This window comes from Palaemon carinicauda, chromosome 4 (genome assembly GCF_036898095.1).
Source record: "Palaemon carinicauda isolate YSFRI2023 chromosome 4, ASM3689809v2, whole genome shotgun sequence".
Lineage (NCBI taxonomy): Eukaryota > Metazoa > Arthropoda > Malacostraca > Decapoda > Palaemonidae > Palaemon > Palaemon carinicauda.
The window spans coordinates 89,600,694-89,622,076 of record NC_090728.1 but is presented as its reverse complement, the minus strand read 5'-3'; the positions used below and the strand labels follow the sequence as shown (position 1 = coordinate 89,622,076).

The following is a 21,383-nucleotide window of genomic DNA, read 5'->3' as shown; positions in this document are numbered from 1 at the left end:
TAATTAACCAAAACAAGGGACTACTATGGATGGCCTTGTTCATAGTCAGTGCCACCAAGTTCGGCAACCTCTGTTGATAGGCATGCAAAACAGGTCAAAAACCGACAATTGCCGGGAAGGAGGATGAACGGAGCCTCGAACCTTTGTTACAAAAATCGGTTACGATACAAGGTTCTATTCGCATGTGTACTGTACCCACCTTTATGTACAGATGATTGAGTGCTAACAGGAGTGTGCACGCTAACAGGAGGATTTTCCAGTTCAGAAGAATGTGCACTAAAAGAATTGCGTGTATAATTAGGGGATTGCTCGCCAGCTGGTGAGCGAGCTCGTGTGAACAGGCAAGATATCAATATCCGACGAGTGTGCGGAAGTCGAGAGTGTGTTCGATCATAGGATTGAATGCTCACACACCATATGGGCCACGAGTGCAGCCAAGTAGATGCTCAAGGTCTGATGAATGCATGGTAAGTGGAGAGCATGCAAGCATGTGAATGCATGATAAATGGATAGTGCATGTGGAACCAATTGAATGCTAAGTAAAGAGCACATGAGCTCAGTAGAGCACGCTCGCTAGCTGATCATTGTTCAAAACATCAAAAATACATGCTAAATTTACAAAGCGTGCACACAGATGATTGCTCGTAAGAACAGTATGAACACAAGCGGTGTCTCATAGTTCCCTAGGATTTCTCTCCTCCTCTGAGGAGAGAAGATTCCTCCTCTTTGGATGTAACACTACATCTCTATACACAGCTGGAGAAGATGGACCCCTGGGAGAGCAAATGACATCCTTGCCATACCTCTAGTAAGTTGGTAGACTATGGGGAAGGAAATCTCTCGTTTCTGTCTCCATAGGATGAGCAGAATGAGGCAAAGCTATAACTGATGACGATGTTGAAGGGAATGGGGGCTGGGAGGTGAAGGAGGCTGTAGATATTTTCTTCCTTTAACCGGAGACGTAAAATCCGAAGGTGATGGTGGCTCTCAAAGTGAGGATCGGCTATCAAATGCACCTCCTGAGGAACTGTGCAGGAAGAAGGGAGTCAAGCAAAGGGGTTCTTTCGTTGGTGTGGCAGAAGACTGGTCAGGAGGACATGACTTTGCCTAGACGTCTCAAGGGCTTTGCCGTAATACCCTCAAGGCCTAAGAATGGCCATAGCATCATTAGAAAATGGTCCTTGGCCGCATATTCAACTGAAATTAACACTTCAGGTTCACCCCGGGGAGAAGACGTACCTGCTTCTCCTGGGGAAGCATATAAAGCCTGCTCACTTTGGGCTTGCTCTAGGATTACATCAATGTCGTCGTCCTTCATCACTTTCCCACTGGGAGGAGGGCAATGGCAAAGGATTATAAGCTAGAGTAACACAGTGGAAAAGGGGAGGTCTAGCAGATTTCTTAGATTTCGAAAAAGACCCCAAAGGCAAATAATTTTGTTTAGACTTTTTCCTCCTTCTACTGGGAGGATGACCACTCCCTACACTTCTCACAGGGAAATGATTGCTTGCAGTCATAACCCTGCAAGAAGGGCACTAAGAATGGGGTCTACGTATTTCTTGCTCATGAAGTTCTGCAACGATGGCCAGAAACTCATGGGCAAAATTGCATGTCTATTTGAAGTTTCTCCATTGAACTACCACATAACAATAAAACAATCTGGAAATAGGAAAAGAAAATTAAAAACAAGTTTGGAACACAAAGCGTACATTCATACAAGCCAGCGGCTGAAGTCAAAGTAGCTATTCAATTAGCTAGCAGGGGTGATGGGGCTTCCCTGCTACCCACCAGTAACTATCGACACCTCGTTATAAATCTTAATAGCACGTTTCCTGCTTTCCTGAGACCATACTCATATTGAAGGATGAGGGTTTGTATCAATGTGGGAACAATAAAAGTAATTAAGATAGCAGAGTTTGTCACAAGAAAAACAGTACCTTCATATTTTAAATTCTTCAGATTTTATATCAAATGTTCCTCGACTTTCAAAGAATAACCCACTTTTAACTAACACCAATTAAAAGGTTCAATGAAATCCAAACTTTTCTTAGAAAAATTTATTCCTCAAGTAATATAAGCAACATACAGTATTTATTTAAACCTTATATTCTTACGATATGCATTAAACACAAACACTTTATTTAATTAGGTAAATAAAAAATCACAATATGTTAACATGCTTCACTAATGCCTGCAGTTTGATTCAATCTGCGCTCCTAAAATTAATCATCACTATCACTATCCTCTTCAAGATTAAATTTTTTCATTAACTTGGTTAGCAAAAAGGGATGTTGAGATGACATAATGAGGTTCCCTTCATCATCAAAGCCTTCCTCTTCATAGTCTCCTTCATCATAGCTCTCATCAGATTCATCTGGAAGAAAAGCATTACAGTGTCTTTCAGACAGATATCTCTTGCTATATCATAAATGACCTAACTTTACCTTCTTTCATTCAAATGTCAATTCTATTTCAATGCTTAGCACATGCACTTTGTAAGAGTATTATACAGGATACATGAATATAAACAGTAAATGCTTCTTAAGAGTGTAAATTCTCATAGTTCTGTTGTTGAACACAGAACACAGCAAGTAAACAGTAACATAGACACATTACCAAAAGCTAATACCCATTTTTCCTTTAAAGGAATGTCTCCAGCATAAACTGATAAGATGTTAAAAGTATATAGTAGTACTGTACCTAGGTTTTAAAAGTATATAGTAGTACTGTACCTCTGTTTACAAGCTTAATTTGTTCTGGATGTGAACTCATAACCTAAAATATCAAAAATTTTAAGTAATTTTTATTTTTCCTAACATCCTTACCGAGCACTACTTTCTTAGGAGTTACCTTTAACCTCCTCTCTACCGACCAGAGTTTTGTGTAGTGTACCCCCCACCCCGTTTTCTAGGGAGGCCTAACCCCGGCATTAAGGAATGTGCCCCGAGGGTAGGCTTATCGTAGGTCGATGTCCAGCCGGGTCAGCCTCATCAGTAAGTTCTATTGGATTAGCACAATGCTTGCAAGGGCAGAGAGGCACTAGGGGAAGGAAGGGAGGGCCATTACCCGAAAGTAGTTCTCGGTAAGTATGTTAGGAAAAATAAAAATTACTTAAAATTTTTTATTTGTTCCAACCCGAATACTTACCTCCAACTACTTTCTTAGGAGACTTACACTTTAGGAGGCGGGAGTGCTATTCTGACCCCCTGACCCGGGAAGCGGAGGCCAAGAGGCCCAGGGATAACGGTACCTACTAGAAAACGGATGTGAGGGTAACTACACAAGAGTTCACGTTAGTGTCTAAGTACTCACCCTTTGAAAAAACTTCTTCTGATGCTCCTTCCAGTAGCGTAGTCGTGAAGAATGTGTTATCCAATGATATCAGTTGGTACTCCCCGAAGAGGCTAGGAAGCAACTGGGTAGGAGGAAGGAAACAGCACTTGTGCCTACCGGTTGCTAGCCTTGATTGAGCCTGGGGCTTTTACCGTTACACCGCTTGGAGGGCGGAGATGACTGTTCCAATGGAGAAGTCGTCTAAGGACTTCCTCGAGTAGTCCTTGAGGTAATGGGCAGTAAAGGTTGACTGGTTCGACCAAGTACCTGCTCGCAGGATCTGACCCACTGCCATGTTTTTCTCAAAGGCTAAGGAGGTGCTCAGGCCCCTGATGTCATGAGGTCGGGGGGTGCCTGGCACTGCTATGCCTTCTTCCTTGTAGGCTCTGGCAATAACTTGTCTCAACCAGAAGGAAATGGTGTTCTTGGACACTTGTTTCTTATTAATACCTGTGGATACGAAGAGGCTCTTGATGCCTGGGCGGAGATGAGCTGTTCTTTCCAGGTATTTTCTGATTGTCCGTACGGGGCATAAATTCAAATCTTCTGCATTACCCGTCCTAGGGATGGCAGGTATTGAGAAACCTTCGAACTTCGGATCCCAGACTGCTGGGTTCTGAGTCTTAGCCACAAAAGAAGGCACAAACTTGAAGGATACTTCTTTCCACCCCTTCGAATGAGAAACGTCATATGACAGACCATGGATCTCACCCACTCTCTTAGCGGACGCCAAGGCCAGCAAGAAGACGGCCTTGAGGGTGAGATCTCTGTCCACGATATCCTTCAAAGGTTCAAAGGGGGGACGACACAACATCTTCAGGACCTTGGCTAAGTCCCACTGGGGCACCCTACTCGCCTGTGGGGGGCAGGACTGCTCGAAACTCTTGACAAGCATCGCTATGTGTCTCGAGGCCCCCAGGTCGATGCCCTTCAGGAGGAAGACTTGGCCTAGGGCAGCCCGAACTCCTTTTATGGCTGGGATTGACATTCCCACCTTGTCTCTAAGAAACACCAGAAAATCTGCTATGTCTGGGACAGAGGCCTTAAGAGGTTTAATGCGCTTCTCAGAGCACCACTTCGTGAAGGAGGCCCACTTAGCCAGGTAGACCGCGGCTGACGACTTTCTCAGGTAGAGACATTCTCTTAGCCGTGGATGAAGAATATCCTTCTTTCTTCAGGAGCCGCTCGATAGTCTCCAGGCGTGAAGACGTAGGGAGAGTGGGTTGTCGTGGAGCCTGTGAAAATGAGGTTGATGCAGAAGGTCTGACCTGTCGGGCAGAGGCCACGGTGGTTGACTCGTTAGGTCTTTTAGGTCCGCGAACCACTCTCTCTCCGACCACCAGGGCGCTACCAAAGTCATCTTTAGGTTTCGGGCTGTCCTTACTCTGTTGAGCACTTGCCTTATCAAGGTGAAAGGGGGAAAAGCGTACACATCTAGATTGTCCCACTTGTGCTGAAAGGCGTCTTCTAAGGCTGCTTTCGGGTCTGGCACAGGAGAGCAATATACGGGGAGTTGGGCGTTGAGTTTTGTTGCAAAGAGGTCCATCACCGGGGAACCCCAACATTGGATGATGAGCTTGGCTACTTCCGGAAGAAGGGACCATTCTGTCCCTACTATCTGGCCCACTTTGCTGAGGCCGTCGGCCAGTACGTTTTTCTTCCCGGGAATGAACCTTGCTAACAACACCACTTGGTTCTCTTCTGCCCAATCTAGAATTTCTATGGTGAGATCGCACAACTCCCTCGACTTCAAGCCTCCTTGTTTCTTTATGTATGCCACTACCGTGGCGTTGTCGCACATCAACGCCCGGCGTTTCCCTTTAGTAGACTCGCGAAGTGTAGGCAAGCCTTCTGGACTGCCTTCAACTCCAGGACATTGATGTGGAGTTCTTTCTCCCCGTCCAACCAGGTCCCTCGTGCTGTTTCGTCGAGGAGATGGGCTCCCCACCCTTGGTTGGAGGCGTCTGTGAATAGTAGTAACTCAGGTGGATCGCTCCCGAAGGGCATCCCCTTGAGTGAGTTCGACCGGCAATGCCACCATTCCAGGGAGGGTCTCGTGTTTGGTAGGACTGGGTTTAGAACTTGTCGTGAGTCCAGTTGGCACCAGAGGTTCTTCAGGTTCCATTGTATGGCTCTGAGACTTACCCTCCCTTGGGGAACTAGTTTCTCCAATGAGACCAGGTGACCTATCAGCTTCTGCCAGTCTTTCGCTCTCCTGGGACGCTCTGACAGGAACGGCTGAATGATATTCATGAGGTTTCCTATTCTGTCCTCCGAAGGGAAGGCTTTTCCCAGAATTGTATCTAATGTCATTCCCAAGTAGTTCATTCTGGTGGATGGGGATAGGTTTGACTTCTTCGGGTTGATTACGATGCCCAGATCCTTGCAAAACTGGAGGAGTTTCATCCCTTGTTCCTCCAAGAGGCCCTTTGAGGCGGAAAGAAGCAACCAGTCGTCCAGGTATCGGATGAGGCGAATGCCTCGTTCGTGAGCCCACACTGAGACAGTCGTGAAGACTCTCGTGAACACCTGGGGCGCTGTTGACAGTCCGAAGCAAAGGGTCCTGAATTGCAGGATCTGGGAACCTCATTTCACCCGGAGGAACTTTCGACTCGAGGGGTGGACCGGAATTTGGAAGTATGCGTCCTTGAGGTCTATGGTCATCATGTAATCTTTCTCCCTCAAGGACAGTAGGACTGACTTCGGAGTGTCCATTTTGAAGTCCGTCTTCTTGATGAATTTGTTGAGAGCCGACAGATCTATAACCGGTCTCCAACCCCCCCCCCCCCCTTCGCTTTTTCTACCAGGAACAGACGACTGTAGAAACCTGGACCTGGGAGAAGAACTTCTTCCATGGCGCCCTTCTCTAACATGGAGGAAACCTCCTCTTGAAGGGCGGTCCTCTTTAACGGGTCTCTGGGAGCTAGCCATTCCGCCCGGCTGGCCGGGATAAGAGGGGGTGGTTCTGTTAAGAACGGAAGTCTGTAGCCCTCCATTAGTACGGACACTGTCCAAGGCTCTGCTCCGTGAGCCTTCCATGCTTGCCAATGAAGTCTGAGGCATCCCCCAACCCGAGGCTTGGGCGGGGATAGGGGGCCTCCCACTCTATCTTCTTCTGGAGGAGCGGCCTGATCGGCCTCTCCTAGAGGCAGAGTAACCCAACCTGAAGGAGCTTGAAGGCGCTGGAGCTCCCCTTCGGGGGGCTGAGGCGTTGCGGACCAGGAGGAAGAGGGAGTCTCTCTCCTCGTAGTGCTGGGAGAGGCTTGGGAAGTCGCGGCACTATCCGAGACGGACCTCTTGTAGGGCGGTCTCCTAGAAGGCGTAGGTCTGGGGTTGTTAGACTCCTTCTTCTTCGAGACCTTCTCCATGATGGCCTCTAGTTCCTTCAGGGGAAACAAGGACTCTCCCCACAAGGGTAAGCTCCGTATGGCCCGCGCTTCCCTGTCTGGTACCTTCCGGGACACCTTCGTCAGTACGGTGTCTCTCTTATGGAGTACCCAGTTAGCCGTCAGGGCGAGCGACTGGTAAGTTGAAAATTCAAGGGTTTTACCCCCAGAGGTAATAAGGTCTCTCAGGAGGCCTTGCTGGTCAGGGTCCGCGGGGTCGAACGAGGCTTGTACCCCTACCAAAGTGGAAACCCACCAGTCCAGCCAAGAGGAGACGTTCACTAAATCTCTCGACATTTCCCCCATCATGGAGGCCTCTGCTGGCGAGAAACAGACCGGGGCCGAAGAGGCCCTATCGTCAGAGACGCCCTGACTCAGGATGTCGATGGAAGACTCCAGCTTACAGGGGCCTGGGCGACGTCCCTCTGGCACATATACTTTGCCTTGGGTTCTGAGGCCCTGTAGCAATTTTGAGGAATTATGGGTTTTGGGGGCTTCGGCATTACTAGCCACCACCTTGTCCACATACTCCTGCCCTAGGACCAGATCTCGGGCTAGAGGAAGCGCTAGACGTCTTAGGTTGGGTAGGGGTCTGCATAATTCTTAATAGGCTTGACCTCCCTGTAATCCTCGTCTGTAGCTGTAGGTTCCTCGATTTTGTGGTGTCTTCTGATAAGGCCAACCACCCTCCTAAAGGCCGAGTCCTCCGTTGGTGAACCCTCCCTTCCTTCAGCCGAGGTCTCGGCTTGGGGCCGGAGAGCTGGGTTACCGGGCACGCCGACTGGACGTCTAGCTCTTGGTGCCAGGGGCGCCGTCCTACCGAGGTACTGGATTTCATCTGCGGGGTCATCCGCACCAGGGGCCTGGGTTAACGCAGGCATCGCTGGTTCAGCGGGGACTCTCGTCCGCCCAAGGGCTCTGGGTGCCGAGGACGCGGTTCCCGTGGGCTGACCCGACAGCGGGAACCGTTCCTTCCAACCCGAAGTCCGCACCAGCTGGGCTGGTTCGGCCAGGCCGCCCGACAAGAAGCGCGTTTCCCCCCGCTGGGCGGGGTGAACCGGAGGCTTCGAGGACTTATGCCTTCTTGTAGAGTCCTTCCTGCGAGCTAGGTCGCGAGGGTCAAGGTCGTGTTTTGAGGACGGCATCCTTGGCGAACACTCTCTGGACCGGCGGTCCGGGGAACAAAGCACCTTTGAGTCCCGGGGTACGAAGACCCAGTCGCCATCAGGAGACCTACTCCTCCTATACTTACGCCCTGGGGAGCGGGAGCGCTTGCTACTATACCGGGAGCACGACCTCGAACGGGAACACTTGCTCCTGGACCGCTCCCTCCAACGACGGTGTTTTACCCTGACTTCCTCCTCCGACGAGAAATAAACATCCGACGAACCCGACGACACTGTGCTTATCGCATGTCGGCTGGTAGCGGGGACTGCGGGGGACTTCTTCGCGCGTTGAGTGCCCGAGGTCGACGGCTGGAGGAAATCTTCGGGGACTTCCGTGAGGGGTGCCGGGAACGATTCAAAGCGCTCCATGCCAGGGAGCCAGGGGTCCAGGGCCACTTCCATCCTTAAGGGTGACCTACCCGGCGTCTTCGGAAGCCTCCAACCGAAGGCATTATTACCCGAAGGTCGTAACTTCTTCTGGTGTCTCCGTCTAACGAAGACCCAGAAGCACAGGCCCACGAGGGCAGCGAAGACACAGACACCGCGTTACTACCCCACAAGGTGTCATCGGAGGACGCGTGCCCCCCGAGCACAAGGGCCGACTCTCCGGACGCACTACTGGGTTCTTCACTAGCCCTAGAAGGGCCCGCAATCGGCACTGCACTTTCACTAGGTTCCTGGGGAAGGTCGCCTTGTTCCTTCTCTACGACAGACTTACCTCGTCCCCTACTCTGTGTAGGGGACGGCGAAACAGAGGCCCCGTCGGACCGCTCACTGGGTGATGGTAGCGGCGAAGTAACACTAGCTTTTCTGTGGGACGTTTCGCCGATTTTCTCTTTTTCCTACCGTACCCACTGGATATCGCTCCAGTCTACACACTCGGGGCACATATCTGCTGACGAACAAACCCTTCCCCTACAGGAGGAGCAAAGGGAGTGAGAATCCACTTCAGGCTTGGAGAGGAACGCTCCACACGATTTACCGGCTCTAGGCCCCGGACAACGGTGGATTTGCTCCATAATGCACACAATGCAAGACACAAGCACGAAGGGAATCAATGAATACACTGGGTAAGGACACGGGTGGAAGGTGAACACACAGGAACACCCGGGAAAAGTACACTGGAAAACACAAGTTACCACGCGGGGAACACGTGGGGCACTTAGAACGCACACAAAGGATCGATAGAGAACGAGGGGGTTACACGTCGCGACCAGAGAACTTACTGATGAGGCTGACCCGGCCGGACATCGACCTACGATAAGCCTACCCTCGGGGCACATTCCTTAATGCCGGGGGTAGGCCTCCTTAGAAAACGGGGTGGGGGGTACACTACACAAAACTCTGGTCGGTAGAGAGGAGGTTACAGGTAACTCCTAAGAAAGGAGTTCGAGGTAAGTATTCGTGTTGGAACAAACTTGTATTCTAAATCTATTTTTCCTGTGAGAAATAAAGAAAATTCACTTGATACATTCCAAAAGTGCAGAAATACAGAAACCACTCATTTTTAAAGGTTATTCACAGTTACATATTGGAATATTGCCAAATAAATGTTCTCTTTACCTTTGAGGAGTCACAGTTGCTGTGAGGAGGAGGAGGAGGAGGAAGAGGAGGAGGAAGGAGGAGGAGGAGGAGGAGGAGGAGGAGGAGGAGGAGGAGGAGGAGGAGGAGGGGTTACTGCTTGGCAGAAGAATCTCCCTCCTTGAGCAGTTCTGGTAAACTACTATGAGTTCTCTTTCTTTAAAATTGTTCACTATCACTAAATAAGTCAAATATGGACAATTGGTCATCATATTTTACACTTTTACTGTACATATAATTTTAACTAGGAACCTATGTGGAGACACCTGCTTATGCCATTTCTTTAAAATGGCATGAAAATGGGATAAAATTCACATGAACACAGCATGAACACTGTTTGTGTGTGTGTGTGTGTGTGTGTGTGTGTGTGTGTGTGTGTGTGTGTGTGTGTGTGTGTGTGTGGCCAATGCATAACTGATCTTATGCTAGTCTCATTAGTACTTTTCCACAAAAAAATGCACATTAGAAAGGAACTTTCTGCTAGTAGACCAATACAATGATCGTGAACTGTTCTAAAAAAAATTTGCACCTATACCAATTTGCTCATACGCAAAGTTATTCATAATTTGAGGTACTAAAGTACCTATAACTTCTATACTGTTTCAAGAGTTAGTGATTGCACGAATGTAGACGTAAATTAAAAACGGGGGCAGCCTATAAAATTTTCCATGTAGACAGATAACTTTGCAATCTAAAATTACAGGTAATGCATTTTCACCATATAATAGGAACTACATATCTTTGGAAAAGGGTTTTAAATTAATTATTAAACCCTTGTATCATCCCCAAGCTGTGAGCAAATCCTCACTCTACAGTGGTACAGCTATCAAATATAAAAAAATGAGAAAACCTGTTTACAGGCTAAACCAATTTGATAATAAGGAACTCATCATGTGCCTAGCAGGACATGAAACCTGAAAGTCAGATAACCCAGAGAAATTTTTCAGGGAATGCAACCAAGAATCTCGCTTACACTTCAGTTATCAATAAGGGCCGAGGTCATAGCAGCAGGAATGATCCTTTAAACTCATATCAACAGGATTCCAGTTATGACGCGTGTTCAGAGGTGCTAAATTGATCCAGGGAAAAGAATGGAAGAACCCTTGAAAGTGACCTTTAGTAAATAGCCATCCTTTGAAACAAAATTGGAAGAATAAGTAGCTATAAAAGTTAGAGGTGCCCAGAAGTACCATTCAACATGGATGGCACCCTGTCCAAACCCATTACAGAAGGAGATGGAGGAGGGAAGTCAAGACAGCAGGAGTAGCAGTAAAAGGAAGAGCTACAAAAGCAGAGATACATCATATTTATAGTTTCGTACTTCGAGATGCAGGAAAATAGCATCAATGGCACAGCGTCTACTTATGGAAGTTCACCTAAACTGTCCAAACGACAAAAAAGTCTCATTATTTTCAGAAAATAAGTAGTTTCAGACTCAGATGTCAGAACATTGAGGGGAGATATATCAGCTGAGCTGGGTCATGGACTCACAACAGAGTCAGCGAATCGTTAATTGCGATCAGGGCAGGATCCTACTAATTCGCCTGTTTAGGAGTATAGGGGGGTTCCATCTTAGGAACACAGTAAACAACTTTACTATTCCATGAATATCAATACTCTCTCTACCATCATTCTGGGAATGATGAGATTAGGGAACAGAAATGGACTGGGAGGAATCATAATCATTGCTATGGTAGTGCTCTCTAACCACTGTGTCCATGTAGTTTGTGGGAGACAGTCATAAAACTTTGCAGTGGTTTGGAACGAACCAGGTCCACAATTTAAATGAGTAAATATTTACAGTATAGCCAAATATTCCTAACAAAGAAAATAAGTGGTAGAGGTTTATTCATAGAAACTTGTCTTTGTTTTGATGCAAATAATTTGGGGGAAACCATATGTTTCAAGTTGCAAGCAATTTAAAATTTCAAAAGCTATGACACCATTTAACCTAACCTAGGAGCCACATCCTTACCTACTTGCCTACTGGAAAAGGGCCAATCCAATCCTAAGAAATTCCAATTTGCATCCAACTACGCTATGGCCTGTAGTCTGAAATAGGCCTAGGCTAACAAAGTACCATTGATAATCATGTTTTGATAGCTGTATAACGTAAGATTCTAATAAGATTCTTAAAAATTTATCTAATAATGGGTGAATAACAAAAAAAATCCATAGTTTCAGTCTATAATACAATGTATCTCACATACCTGTATCAATTCCTTCTATTTCCAGGAATGCTGTAGAAAGCTCCATTGCTATTTCACCACAAAGTGCTTCTTGAGCAACTTCTTGCTATAGCTATGAGGAGTGAGCTTCCACAGAGCTGGTTAACTCTACCTCCCTAGTCCTTTGGATTGGCATTGCTTCTTAACACATGCTTACTAAGTGAACAATAACATATATTATCATCGAACAGAGGAGTTACCATTTTTTACGTTCTCTATATTCAATTTTATGAAGTAAAGTCCATTTTCGGTGAGCAGTGATGAGTTGAGTAGAATTTGTTTAGGGTCGATGAAATTTACGTTTTAGACCGCAATAATCGACGAAAATGCCAATTACGGACTGAAATTTTGCCGTGTAATAGCTCCTTTGGACTACACAACCCTACCCATGATTCAAGTTTCACAACAAGATTACACTAAAATTTCCTTTTAGTTTCATAAGTCACTGTATATATATCACATAACCCCCATGCTAAACATGATGATGATGATGGAGCCTGGTTGCAAGTTGATGCCCAGGTAGACCGGTCCCCAACAGTAGCAGAATTCATTCTGCTATGCAATAATTATGCAGTACCAATGTCACCCATACCAGAATATTTTCAGCATTGAAAGTACTGTGTTTGAGATCATGATAACCTGAACTCAAAAGATCATTCTTATACACATTGAGTTCATACTTTGCACAATGATACACTGACCCTAGACTCCCTAGAGCAGGGGTTCTCAACCCTTTTCCCGTCAAGTACCCCCTGAGATATAAGACCATTTACCAGTAGCCCCCGGTAATCTGACATCGAACAAAATGGTAATTTAGTAACTAACTCAATGTACAATGGTACAACATAGGATATTATGAAATTATTCAAATTTTTATTACTTTATTGAGATGAAACATGAATATTCCAAGTATTTTACAGTGATACTACACATGCAGAAATGAAACAATATTTCCTTTATCAACCATTACTGAACTTCATTGTGAAGGCTGTGCCTGTCTGTAACAAACAAGTTTCTCAATTCGAGGAGCAGTATTAGACAGGCACAATCGTAGGTCATGTTCCACATTAAGCCGTGATCGATGTTTGGTTTTCATGTTCAACAGCGTTGAAAATCCTTGTTCACACAGATAAGTACTAAGGAACATCAACAAAGAGTTCAGAACTACTTTAGATACAACAGGGTAAATCTCACTCATTTTAGCCCAGAACTTGGTTAGGGAAAGTGTTTCAAATGCATCTTTTGCAACAGAGTCGTTCACCAACTCTAAGAACTCCTCTTGCATGTTATCTGGGAGAAGGTGCACATTCACAATGAAAGGGTTTCTAATCAATTTTGATTCCAATTCACTCAATTCGGGGAAGTAAGACTGCAGCTCCATCCGCAGAGAAGCTAGATGTGATTGCACAAGTTGCATCACATCTTGTTTTCCAGTGTTTTGACTTTTATCAAGTGCCTCACCAAGGTGTTCAAACATGCTAAGATTTCCATCTTTGACCTTCCCTTCCCAAAGCTCCAGCTTCATGGTCAGTGACCTAAGTTTGTCCATGAAATCACTCACTGTGGCAAAACGGCCTTGGAGGGATAAGTTAAATGAGTTGAGGCGTAAGAATATGTCACTCAGGTAGGCCAGCTTCTGAAGCCACTGGCTGTCTGACAATTTCTTGGTGAACTCAAGTGACTTTGCCTTGTTGTCACATTTGAAGAATTCAGTGAGCTCCTCCTTTAGTGATTCTACTCTTGATACCACATTCCCCCTCGACAGCCAGCGAACCTCAGTGTGAAGGAGCAACACTTTTTCATCACTTCCAAACTCTTGGCAGAGAAGGGAAAACAGTCTTGTATTTAGGGCGCTTGACTTGATGGCATTTACCATGTGCACAACATCATCCAGGACTAATTTTAAATCAGGTGGGAGAGTTTTGGATGCCAGGGCATATCTATGAAGCATGCAATGAAGATGCTTGGTTTCAGGATTCACCTGATTCACTCTTCCTCGAAATCCTGATCGACGACCAAGCATTGCTGGTGCTCCGTCAGTTGTGCATGCACATACATTATTCCAAGACAGTCCTTCTTTCTCAAAAAACAATGAGACTTCATTGAAAATGTCTTCACCTCTAGTAGTCGTATTCAAGGTATGACAGAACAAAAACTCTTCCTTGAAATCTTGACCAGTGACGTATCGCACAAACACTAGGAGTTGTGCACAAGCAGCCACGTCAGTCGACTCGTCAAGCTGGATTGCAAATTTTCCTAAAGAGGCTTCCTTTAATTCAGCAATTACTTGTTGTTTGACATCCTCAGACATATCTACTATTCGTCGATGAACAGTATCATTTGAGAGAGGTACTGATGTCACCTTCTGCTCAGCATCACAACCAATAACACAACGTATTATATCTTTGCAGCAAGGAACTATCAACTTTTCTGCAATGTTGTGAGGTTTCTTTTCTTGTGCAATTCTCAGTGATACCACGTAGGATGCACGCAAACCAGCTTCATTTTGTTGCCTGAAATGTCCCGAACGATCGAAACGTGCTCTCTTCAATCCCTCTTCCTTTTGCTTGAAGAAAGCAGCATTCTTGCTTATAAAACTTGGATGACAGCTGTTTAGATGGAGTTTGAGAAAGCTAGGCTTCATGCACTCCAGTGACAAAACTTTGTGGCATAATACACACTGTGGAAATTCAATCCCACTTTAGTTGATAGCAGTGAATCCATACTGAATGTAGCTTTCATCATACTGCCATTTCTTCGCTGATGAGGCCATAACGATATCTGGAATTGTAGAAGAGGAACTTTTTTATAACCAAAGCTATATAGGGCCTAGAGCATGGGCGGCAATATTATTTTGGTATTTATGTGGTATCGGATTCCCTGTTATAGCCGTCACAATAAAGTCCCTAGACCCCACAAAGCATATTAATTCCCCCCCACACAAAATTTATTTAAGAACCAGTACAGTGAACCCTCGTTTATCGCGGTAGATAGGTTCCAGACACGGGTGCGATAGGTGAAAATCCGCGAAGTAGTGACATCATATTTACCTATTTATTTAACATGTATATTCGGACTTTTAAAACCTTCCCTTGTACGTAGTACTGTTAACAAACCACCCTTTAATGTACAGAACACTTAATGCATGTACTACAGCACCCTAAACTAAAACAGGCACAAATATTAAAGGCGATTTTATATAATGCGTTTCCTAAACACCTAAAAAGCAAGATAAAAAATGGCAACCAATGTTTTGTTTACGTTCATCTCTGATCATAATGAAGAAACAAACTCATTTAGTGTACAGTACACATATATGTATAGGTTAGTTTTTGCATCGATTATATTGATTATACAGTACTGTACTGTATGTTGATTTGTTTATTACCAATGTTTTAGTTTACATATTTTTCTTAGGACTTCCAAATGAAATGTTTTTCTTTATGACGCCGCCTGAAACGACGGCGTGTACGCTCAGTAAACAACCACGCTCAGAACAAACAAGGCATTTAACGCGCATGATGATAGTGATAAATAATGATACAGTACATACAGTATTTACAGTAAAAGCATTTACAAAATATGTTACCTTACAAATATAAATTATACAGTATTGTACGTAACAAAGCAGGAAAACAATTTACGAGAGAGAGAGAGAGAGAGAGAGAGAGAGAGAGAGAGAGAGAGAGAGAGAGAGAGAGAGAGAGAGAGAGAGAGAGAGAGAGAGAGAGATTGTTTTACGTACATAAATGTAAATTTTAAACAAAAAAAATATGATAGGTTACAACATGTAGACTTTTAAAACCTTCCCTTTAACTTAATGCATACAGTACGTACATTACTAAACTATAAAACAGGCAGTAAGAATATTAAAGTAAAAAATAAAGATTGTTACTGTACTCACCACGAAAGAAGTTGAAGAAAAACTTGAATGGTGATGGCGATGAATTTGCTGCACAGTAGAAATGATGATGATGAAGCTGATGATGTGTTCTACTGTGCAGCCAATGATAGTATTTTACGTCTCTTCAGACGGAAGTGTCTTTTCCTGGGACACCTCTTCAACTTCTTCCTGGGAAACTTCAATTTCTTCCGAAGGCGTACTAGCAGGAGGAACTGGCTCTTTTTTGCGAGGCTGGAAGAACATTGTGATCGGAAGTTGTTGCTGCTGCTTCTTTTTTCGATCCAAGAGCATTTTGTAGGGAGTCATTATGTCATCAACCTTGTTGCAGAATTGCATCGAGCGAACCATATCCTCGTCCCACTCTTGCAACATTTCTTTCAACTCCTTCGCGTGGTTGCAGGCCTTGGCAAGCCGTTCTAATGTTAAGCCCGTTTCTTCGACATTTTCTTGGGTCTCTTCCTGGGTATCACTCTCTTCCTCACTTGCCGATTTCGTCAGGTCTTCGAGGTCTGCGTCAGTTAGGGGCTGGGAATGGCAGTCCAACAACTCGTCGACGTCTTCAGTCGTCATGTCGCCAAACCCGTCACCTCCAATTATGGCAGCCAACTGCACAGATTTCCGTATTGCAGAGTGTTGGATTTCCGACGGAGTAAATCCCTTGTCGTCGTAAACAATATCGGGCCACAACTTCTTCCAGCTCGCATTCACGGTTGCAGGTTTCATCTCTTGAAGTGCCTTCTGAATATTCTGCAGGCACGTGGCTATGGTGTACTGCCGCCAGTACGCCTTCAAGTTAAAATCTTCATCCTCGTCATCTTGGGCAGCATCCACACACGCAACGAGGTCCGCCAAGGTATTCTTCGTGTAGAGGGCCTTGAACGCCCTGATAACCCCCTGGTCCTTCGGTTGAATTAATGACGTGGTGTTGGGTGGCAGGAACTCAACCTGAATGCCCTCATGCGACAGGTCAGTTGCGTGTCCACCAGCGTTATCCATAAGGAGAAGGATCTTGAATGGCAAGCCCTTCTCTAAGAGATATTTACTGACTTGCGGGATAAAACACTGGTGGAACCAGTTGGAGGTCAGCATCTTCGTAATCCATGCTTTTTGATTATGCATCCAGTACACGGGAAGGAGATTCTTATTTTTATTTTTCAAAGCGCGAGGATTTTTCGACTTATAAATAAGCCCCGGCTTTAACAAAAATCCAGCAGCATTGCCACACATCACGAGGGTAACGCGATCCTTGAATGCCTTAAAGCCAGAGGCTTTGGCTTCCTCTTTGAACAGGAAAGTTCGCGACGGCATTCTCTTCCAAAACAAGCCAGTCTCATCCATATTAAAGACTTGTTCCGGCTTGTATCCACCTTCGGCGATAATATTCTTGAACGTCTGGTTCACGTAAGTTTCAGCAGCGGCAGTGTCAGCGGAAGCAGACTCCCCATGCATGGAAACGCTATTCAGGGCGAAGCGTTTCTGAAACTTCGCGAACCATCCTTTGCTTGCGGAAAAACGTTTCTGAGGCTGGGAATCAGTGGATGTCCCTGGTTGAGGATCATCTGCATCATCATCATCTTCAGCATGGTTGCCGTTGTCGCCTTTAGGTTCCTTTGCAGCAAAATTCTCATATAAACTCAAAGCCTTTGTTTGGATGGTGTTCGTATCCAACGCTATGTTCTTCTTCCGGCAGTCGGCAATCCACACAGCTAAAGCACCTTCCATGCGTACGATCGTTTTATTACGCGTTGTAACGACTCGCTTCGCTGATCTGCTAAAGGTGATTGCAGCCGTCTTTCTAATGTTCGCCTCGTCCTTTTTGATATAGCGAACGGTGGATTTGTTGATGCCAAAATGGCGGCCGGCGGCCGCGTAACTTCTACCATCTTTTAACATGTCGAGAAGCGTAACCTTCTCAGCTATCGTCATCATCCTTCGGTGGCGTTTAGGCTCACTACCAGCCTTAAGAGAAGCAGAACGCTTGGGAGCCATTACAGTAGGATTTACGTACAGTACTGTAACAAAAAGTTCAACTTAAAAAGGTCGCACACAGCACAGATTAAACTTCACAAACTTAAGAACGTCTACTCAGCGATACGCGGTAACAGAGAGTGAACGATCCCGCCCCGCGAGAACTTTGATGCTGCGGGTAGAAGATGCGGGCAAAACACCAATCACAGGCTAGATAACAAAACTTGAGTTCTGATTCGTCATCTATCAGCGCTTGAACCAATCACAACCCGTCTTACAGTACTATGATGCGTTGGTTACCTACTCATAGAAGATGCCCCGCGCATACTGAACGTACGTAGATTAAGTACAATACCGTAATAATAATAAATAATGATAATACTGTACAGTAATAATAATAATAATAATTATAATAATAATAACAATAATAATTTTATTAACAACAACAACAATAATAATAATAATAACAATAATAATAATAAACACTTTACGTACGCTATTTTACGCCTCTCTCTCTCTCTCTCTCTCTCTCTCTCTCTCTCTCTCTCTCTCTCTCTCTCTCTCGTACGCTTATTCGAAATGTGATTTTTGCAACAAAGAATATTATTGGATGCAGTACTGTACTACGTACGTATACATACAAAAGATTCATGGAAAAGAAGCACATCCATTACAGTACACACCATTCTAATATGGTATGACTGCATCTGATTTGCGTTTCATGTTCGATTTAATTTTACTACGTACTGAATTATCGTATGATCACATTCTCTTTTCGTGTTTTATTTCTTTCTGTGCTGCATTATATATCATATGTAATGCAATGAACAATCAGTAAGAGCAGATATTACTAATTACAGTATTAATGGAATTACAGGTAACAAAATATCGTATTTGGGGGTCTTCAGATTTCGCGGTATTTTCGAATTTTCCGGAAAATCCGCGATATGTATATATATATGGGTTATGGAAAAACCCCGCGAAGTGGTGAATCCGCGATTGTCGAACCGCGAAGTAGCGAGGGTTCACTGTAACTTTCCCTTGACTTTAAATTGGATATACCGGTAATTATAATTACAGTACAGTAATACCTTGAGATACGAGCTTAATGCGTTCCGAGACCTGAGCTCGTATGTCATATCTCAGATAAATTTTTCCCAAATAAAATAACTAAAAAAATTAATACGTTCACACCCTCTGAAAAACCACCTAAAAACATTATACAGTGGAACCTCTACATACGATTGTCTTAACATACGATTGTTCCAACATGCGAAGTAAAATTCCATCAAATTTTTGTCTCGACACCCGAAGTAATACTCCAACATCCGTAGATCTTGTTTACGCCGGTAGATGGCAGCACGTAAGAGGGACGCCAATGAGCGTCGAGTGCTCTGTTCTCTGTTCTTGTGTGTATCGTGTGGTTGTCCTCTGTTTGGTCTGTTATTAACCGTTCTTATTTTCTTCCTTTTCTCACATTTCCTTTTTGATTTTACCTATAATCATGGTGCCTAAGAAGCTAAGTTTCAGTAGAGGTAGTGGTGAGAATAGGAAGAAGGCAATTCTTTCATTAGAATTGAAGCAAGAAATTATAGAAAAACATGAGAGCAGTGTGCATGTGAGTGATATGGCTAAACAATATGGCCGGAATAGGCCTATGATCTCGACGATCATCAAGCAGAAGGCAGCCATTAAAGCAGATAAACCATCAAAGGGGATCACCATTTTAACAAGACATCGTAGCAATACCCTGGAAGAGATAGAACGCCTTTTGTTGATAGGGATAAAGGACAAAGAGATTGTTGGTAACGATCATTTGTGAGAAGAGCCAGCATGATGAACAGAAAGAAAGAAAAAAGTGAAGCAAAGAAAACCAAGATAGCATTAATAAGCTCTTCTAAAAAAAGTCTTCTCTCTTTTTTCTGTTTCTCTCTAAAATTAGCATTAACATGTTCTTTAAATAAAATCTCTCTCTCTCTCTCTCTCTCTCTCTCTCTCTCTCTCTCTCTCTCTCTCTCTCTCTCTCTCTTTGTTCTTCTTCGCTGTTATAGTGTTAGAGAGAGAGAGAGAGAGAGAGAGAGATTAATGTTTAGAGTACATATGATTTTTAACAGCGTCAACGAGTTGAAAAACAATTAAATGTAACTAAGAAAGTAATAACAGCGAATCTGAATTCCTTTATTAACTAAAACAAATATTGATACAAACAGACTCGTGTGCGTATGCACAAACACACACACAGGTGCAGGATTGCTACGCAGTAAGAGACAAACGGTCGGGGAGGAGGTAGAGATGGTGACTGCGATAACGTACCGTAACTCGTCACTGAAAGTGATGAAAATTAAAAATCAAAAGAAAAAATTTAAAAAAATATGAAATATAAAAATATAAAAAATAAATAAGCTAAGTTAGAGTAAAGTTTCCGTAGTGTAAGTTACGGTACGTTATCGCAGTCACCATCTCTACCTCCTCGCCAATCGTGTCTCCTCCTGCGTGTGTGTGTGTTTGTGCATACGCACACGTGTGTGTTTGTATCAATATTTGTTTTAGTTAATAAAGGAATTCAGATTTGCTGATATTGCTTTTTTAGTTACATTTAATTGTCTTTCAACTCGTTGATGCTGTTAAAAATCATATGTACACAACACAGTTTTGTTTAATCTCTCTCTCTCTCTCTCTCTCTCTCTCTCTCTCTCTCTCTCTCTCTCTCTCTCTCTCTCTCTCTCTCTGTTCTTCTTCACTGTTAGTGTTAGAGGTGTCTATTAATTTTTTCTGAGAGAGAGAGAGAGTATTCATTTAAAGAACATGTTAACACCATGTCTACCTTCTCGCCGATCGTCCGTCTCCTCCTGGCGTAGAAAATTCTACACCTGCGTTGGCCTGTCTCTAAGGTAAAGTGACAATAAAACACATTTTTTATTTATTATTTGTTTATAATTATCTTTTTTACATCATTCTTTCATATTATGCAGTTATGTTATTGTTGTGTGTAATTATATGTAGTAATTTATTAAGGAGTTATAGGTTTTTGGGGTGTGGAACGAATTATACAAATTACAGTGTACAGTATTCTTATGGGAATATTTGCTCCAACATACGATTGTTTTAACATAAAAAGCAGTTTCTGGAACGAATTAAGATCGTATGTAGAGGTACCACTGTATTACAGTGGAAAAACATGTTTTTAATTGTTCTAATTCACAACCTACGCTCACAAAATAACAAATACCTATGTACTGGTTATGATCTGCAATAAAATGTGACATTATTATGGAGTTCTTACCTTCGAGAAAGACGGTAGTGGCTAACGGCGGTGTGTGCGGAGGAGGACGGAGAGAGAAAGGGGAGGGGAGACTTGACGGCAACACGTTCGGTACGCTATACTTTTGTAACACTACGTAACATAACTTAAACTTTAAATCTAACTTAAATGAAATTAGCTTACTGTACACACACTTAAAAATAAATGTTAATTTTACATAACACTAAACTTGATTCTAATTTTCTTTTAATTTTAATCTTTTTACTTTTCTTCTTCCGGCTTGGCTCTTTCTGCCTCACTTTTTGAATCGCTTTCACCTTCACTTTTTGCCGCCCTATTTAAAAGGAACCTATCTAGGGATGTTTGCTTTTGTCTCCCCTTCAAAATGTTATGAAACTGACGTACACGTGTTGTCATAAAAGGCTAACGAACGACCACACGCCAACTTGTCCGGGTGCCTCTTTTCCATAAAATCAGAAAACTCCTGTCACTTCGCTAATATGTCTCTGATTTCCTTCGTAGAAAGGCGGTCCTCCTCTTCCACCTCCTCTTCGC

General features: G+C 44.0%; 1 protein-coding gene across 1 annotated transcript in view; it reads right to left on the bottom strand.

The window, feature by feature from the left end:
* Positions 1-2,042: 2,042 nt before the first annotated feature.
* Positions 2,043-21,383, bottom strand: part of LOC137639127 (probable RNA polymerase II nuclear localization protein SLC7A6OS) — a 137,578-nt gene continuing 118,237 nt past the window's right edge. Inside the window, exon 8 of the mRNA XM_068371439.1 lies at positions 2,043-2,374. Within this exon, the coding sequence (XP_068227540.1) occupies positions 2,223-2,374 (152 nt within the window). The 3' untranslated portion in view covers positions 2,043-2,222. The remainder of the gene's footprint in view (positions 2,375-21,383) is intronic.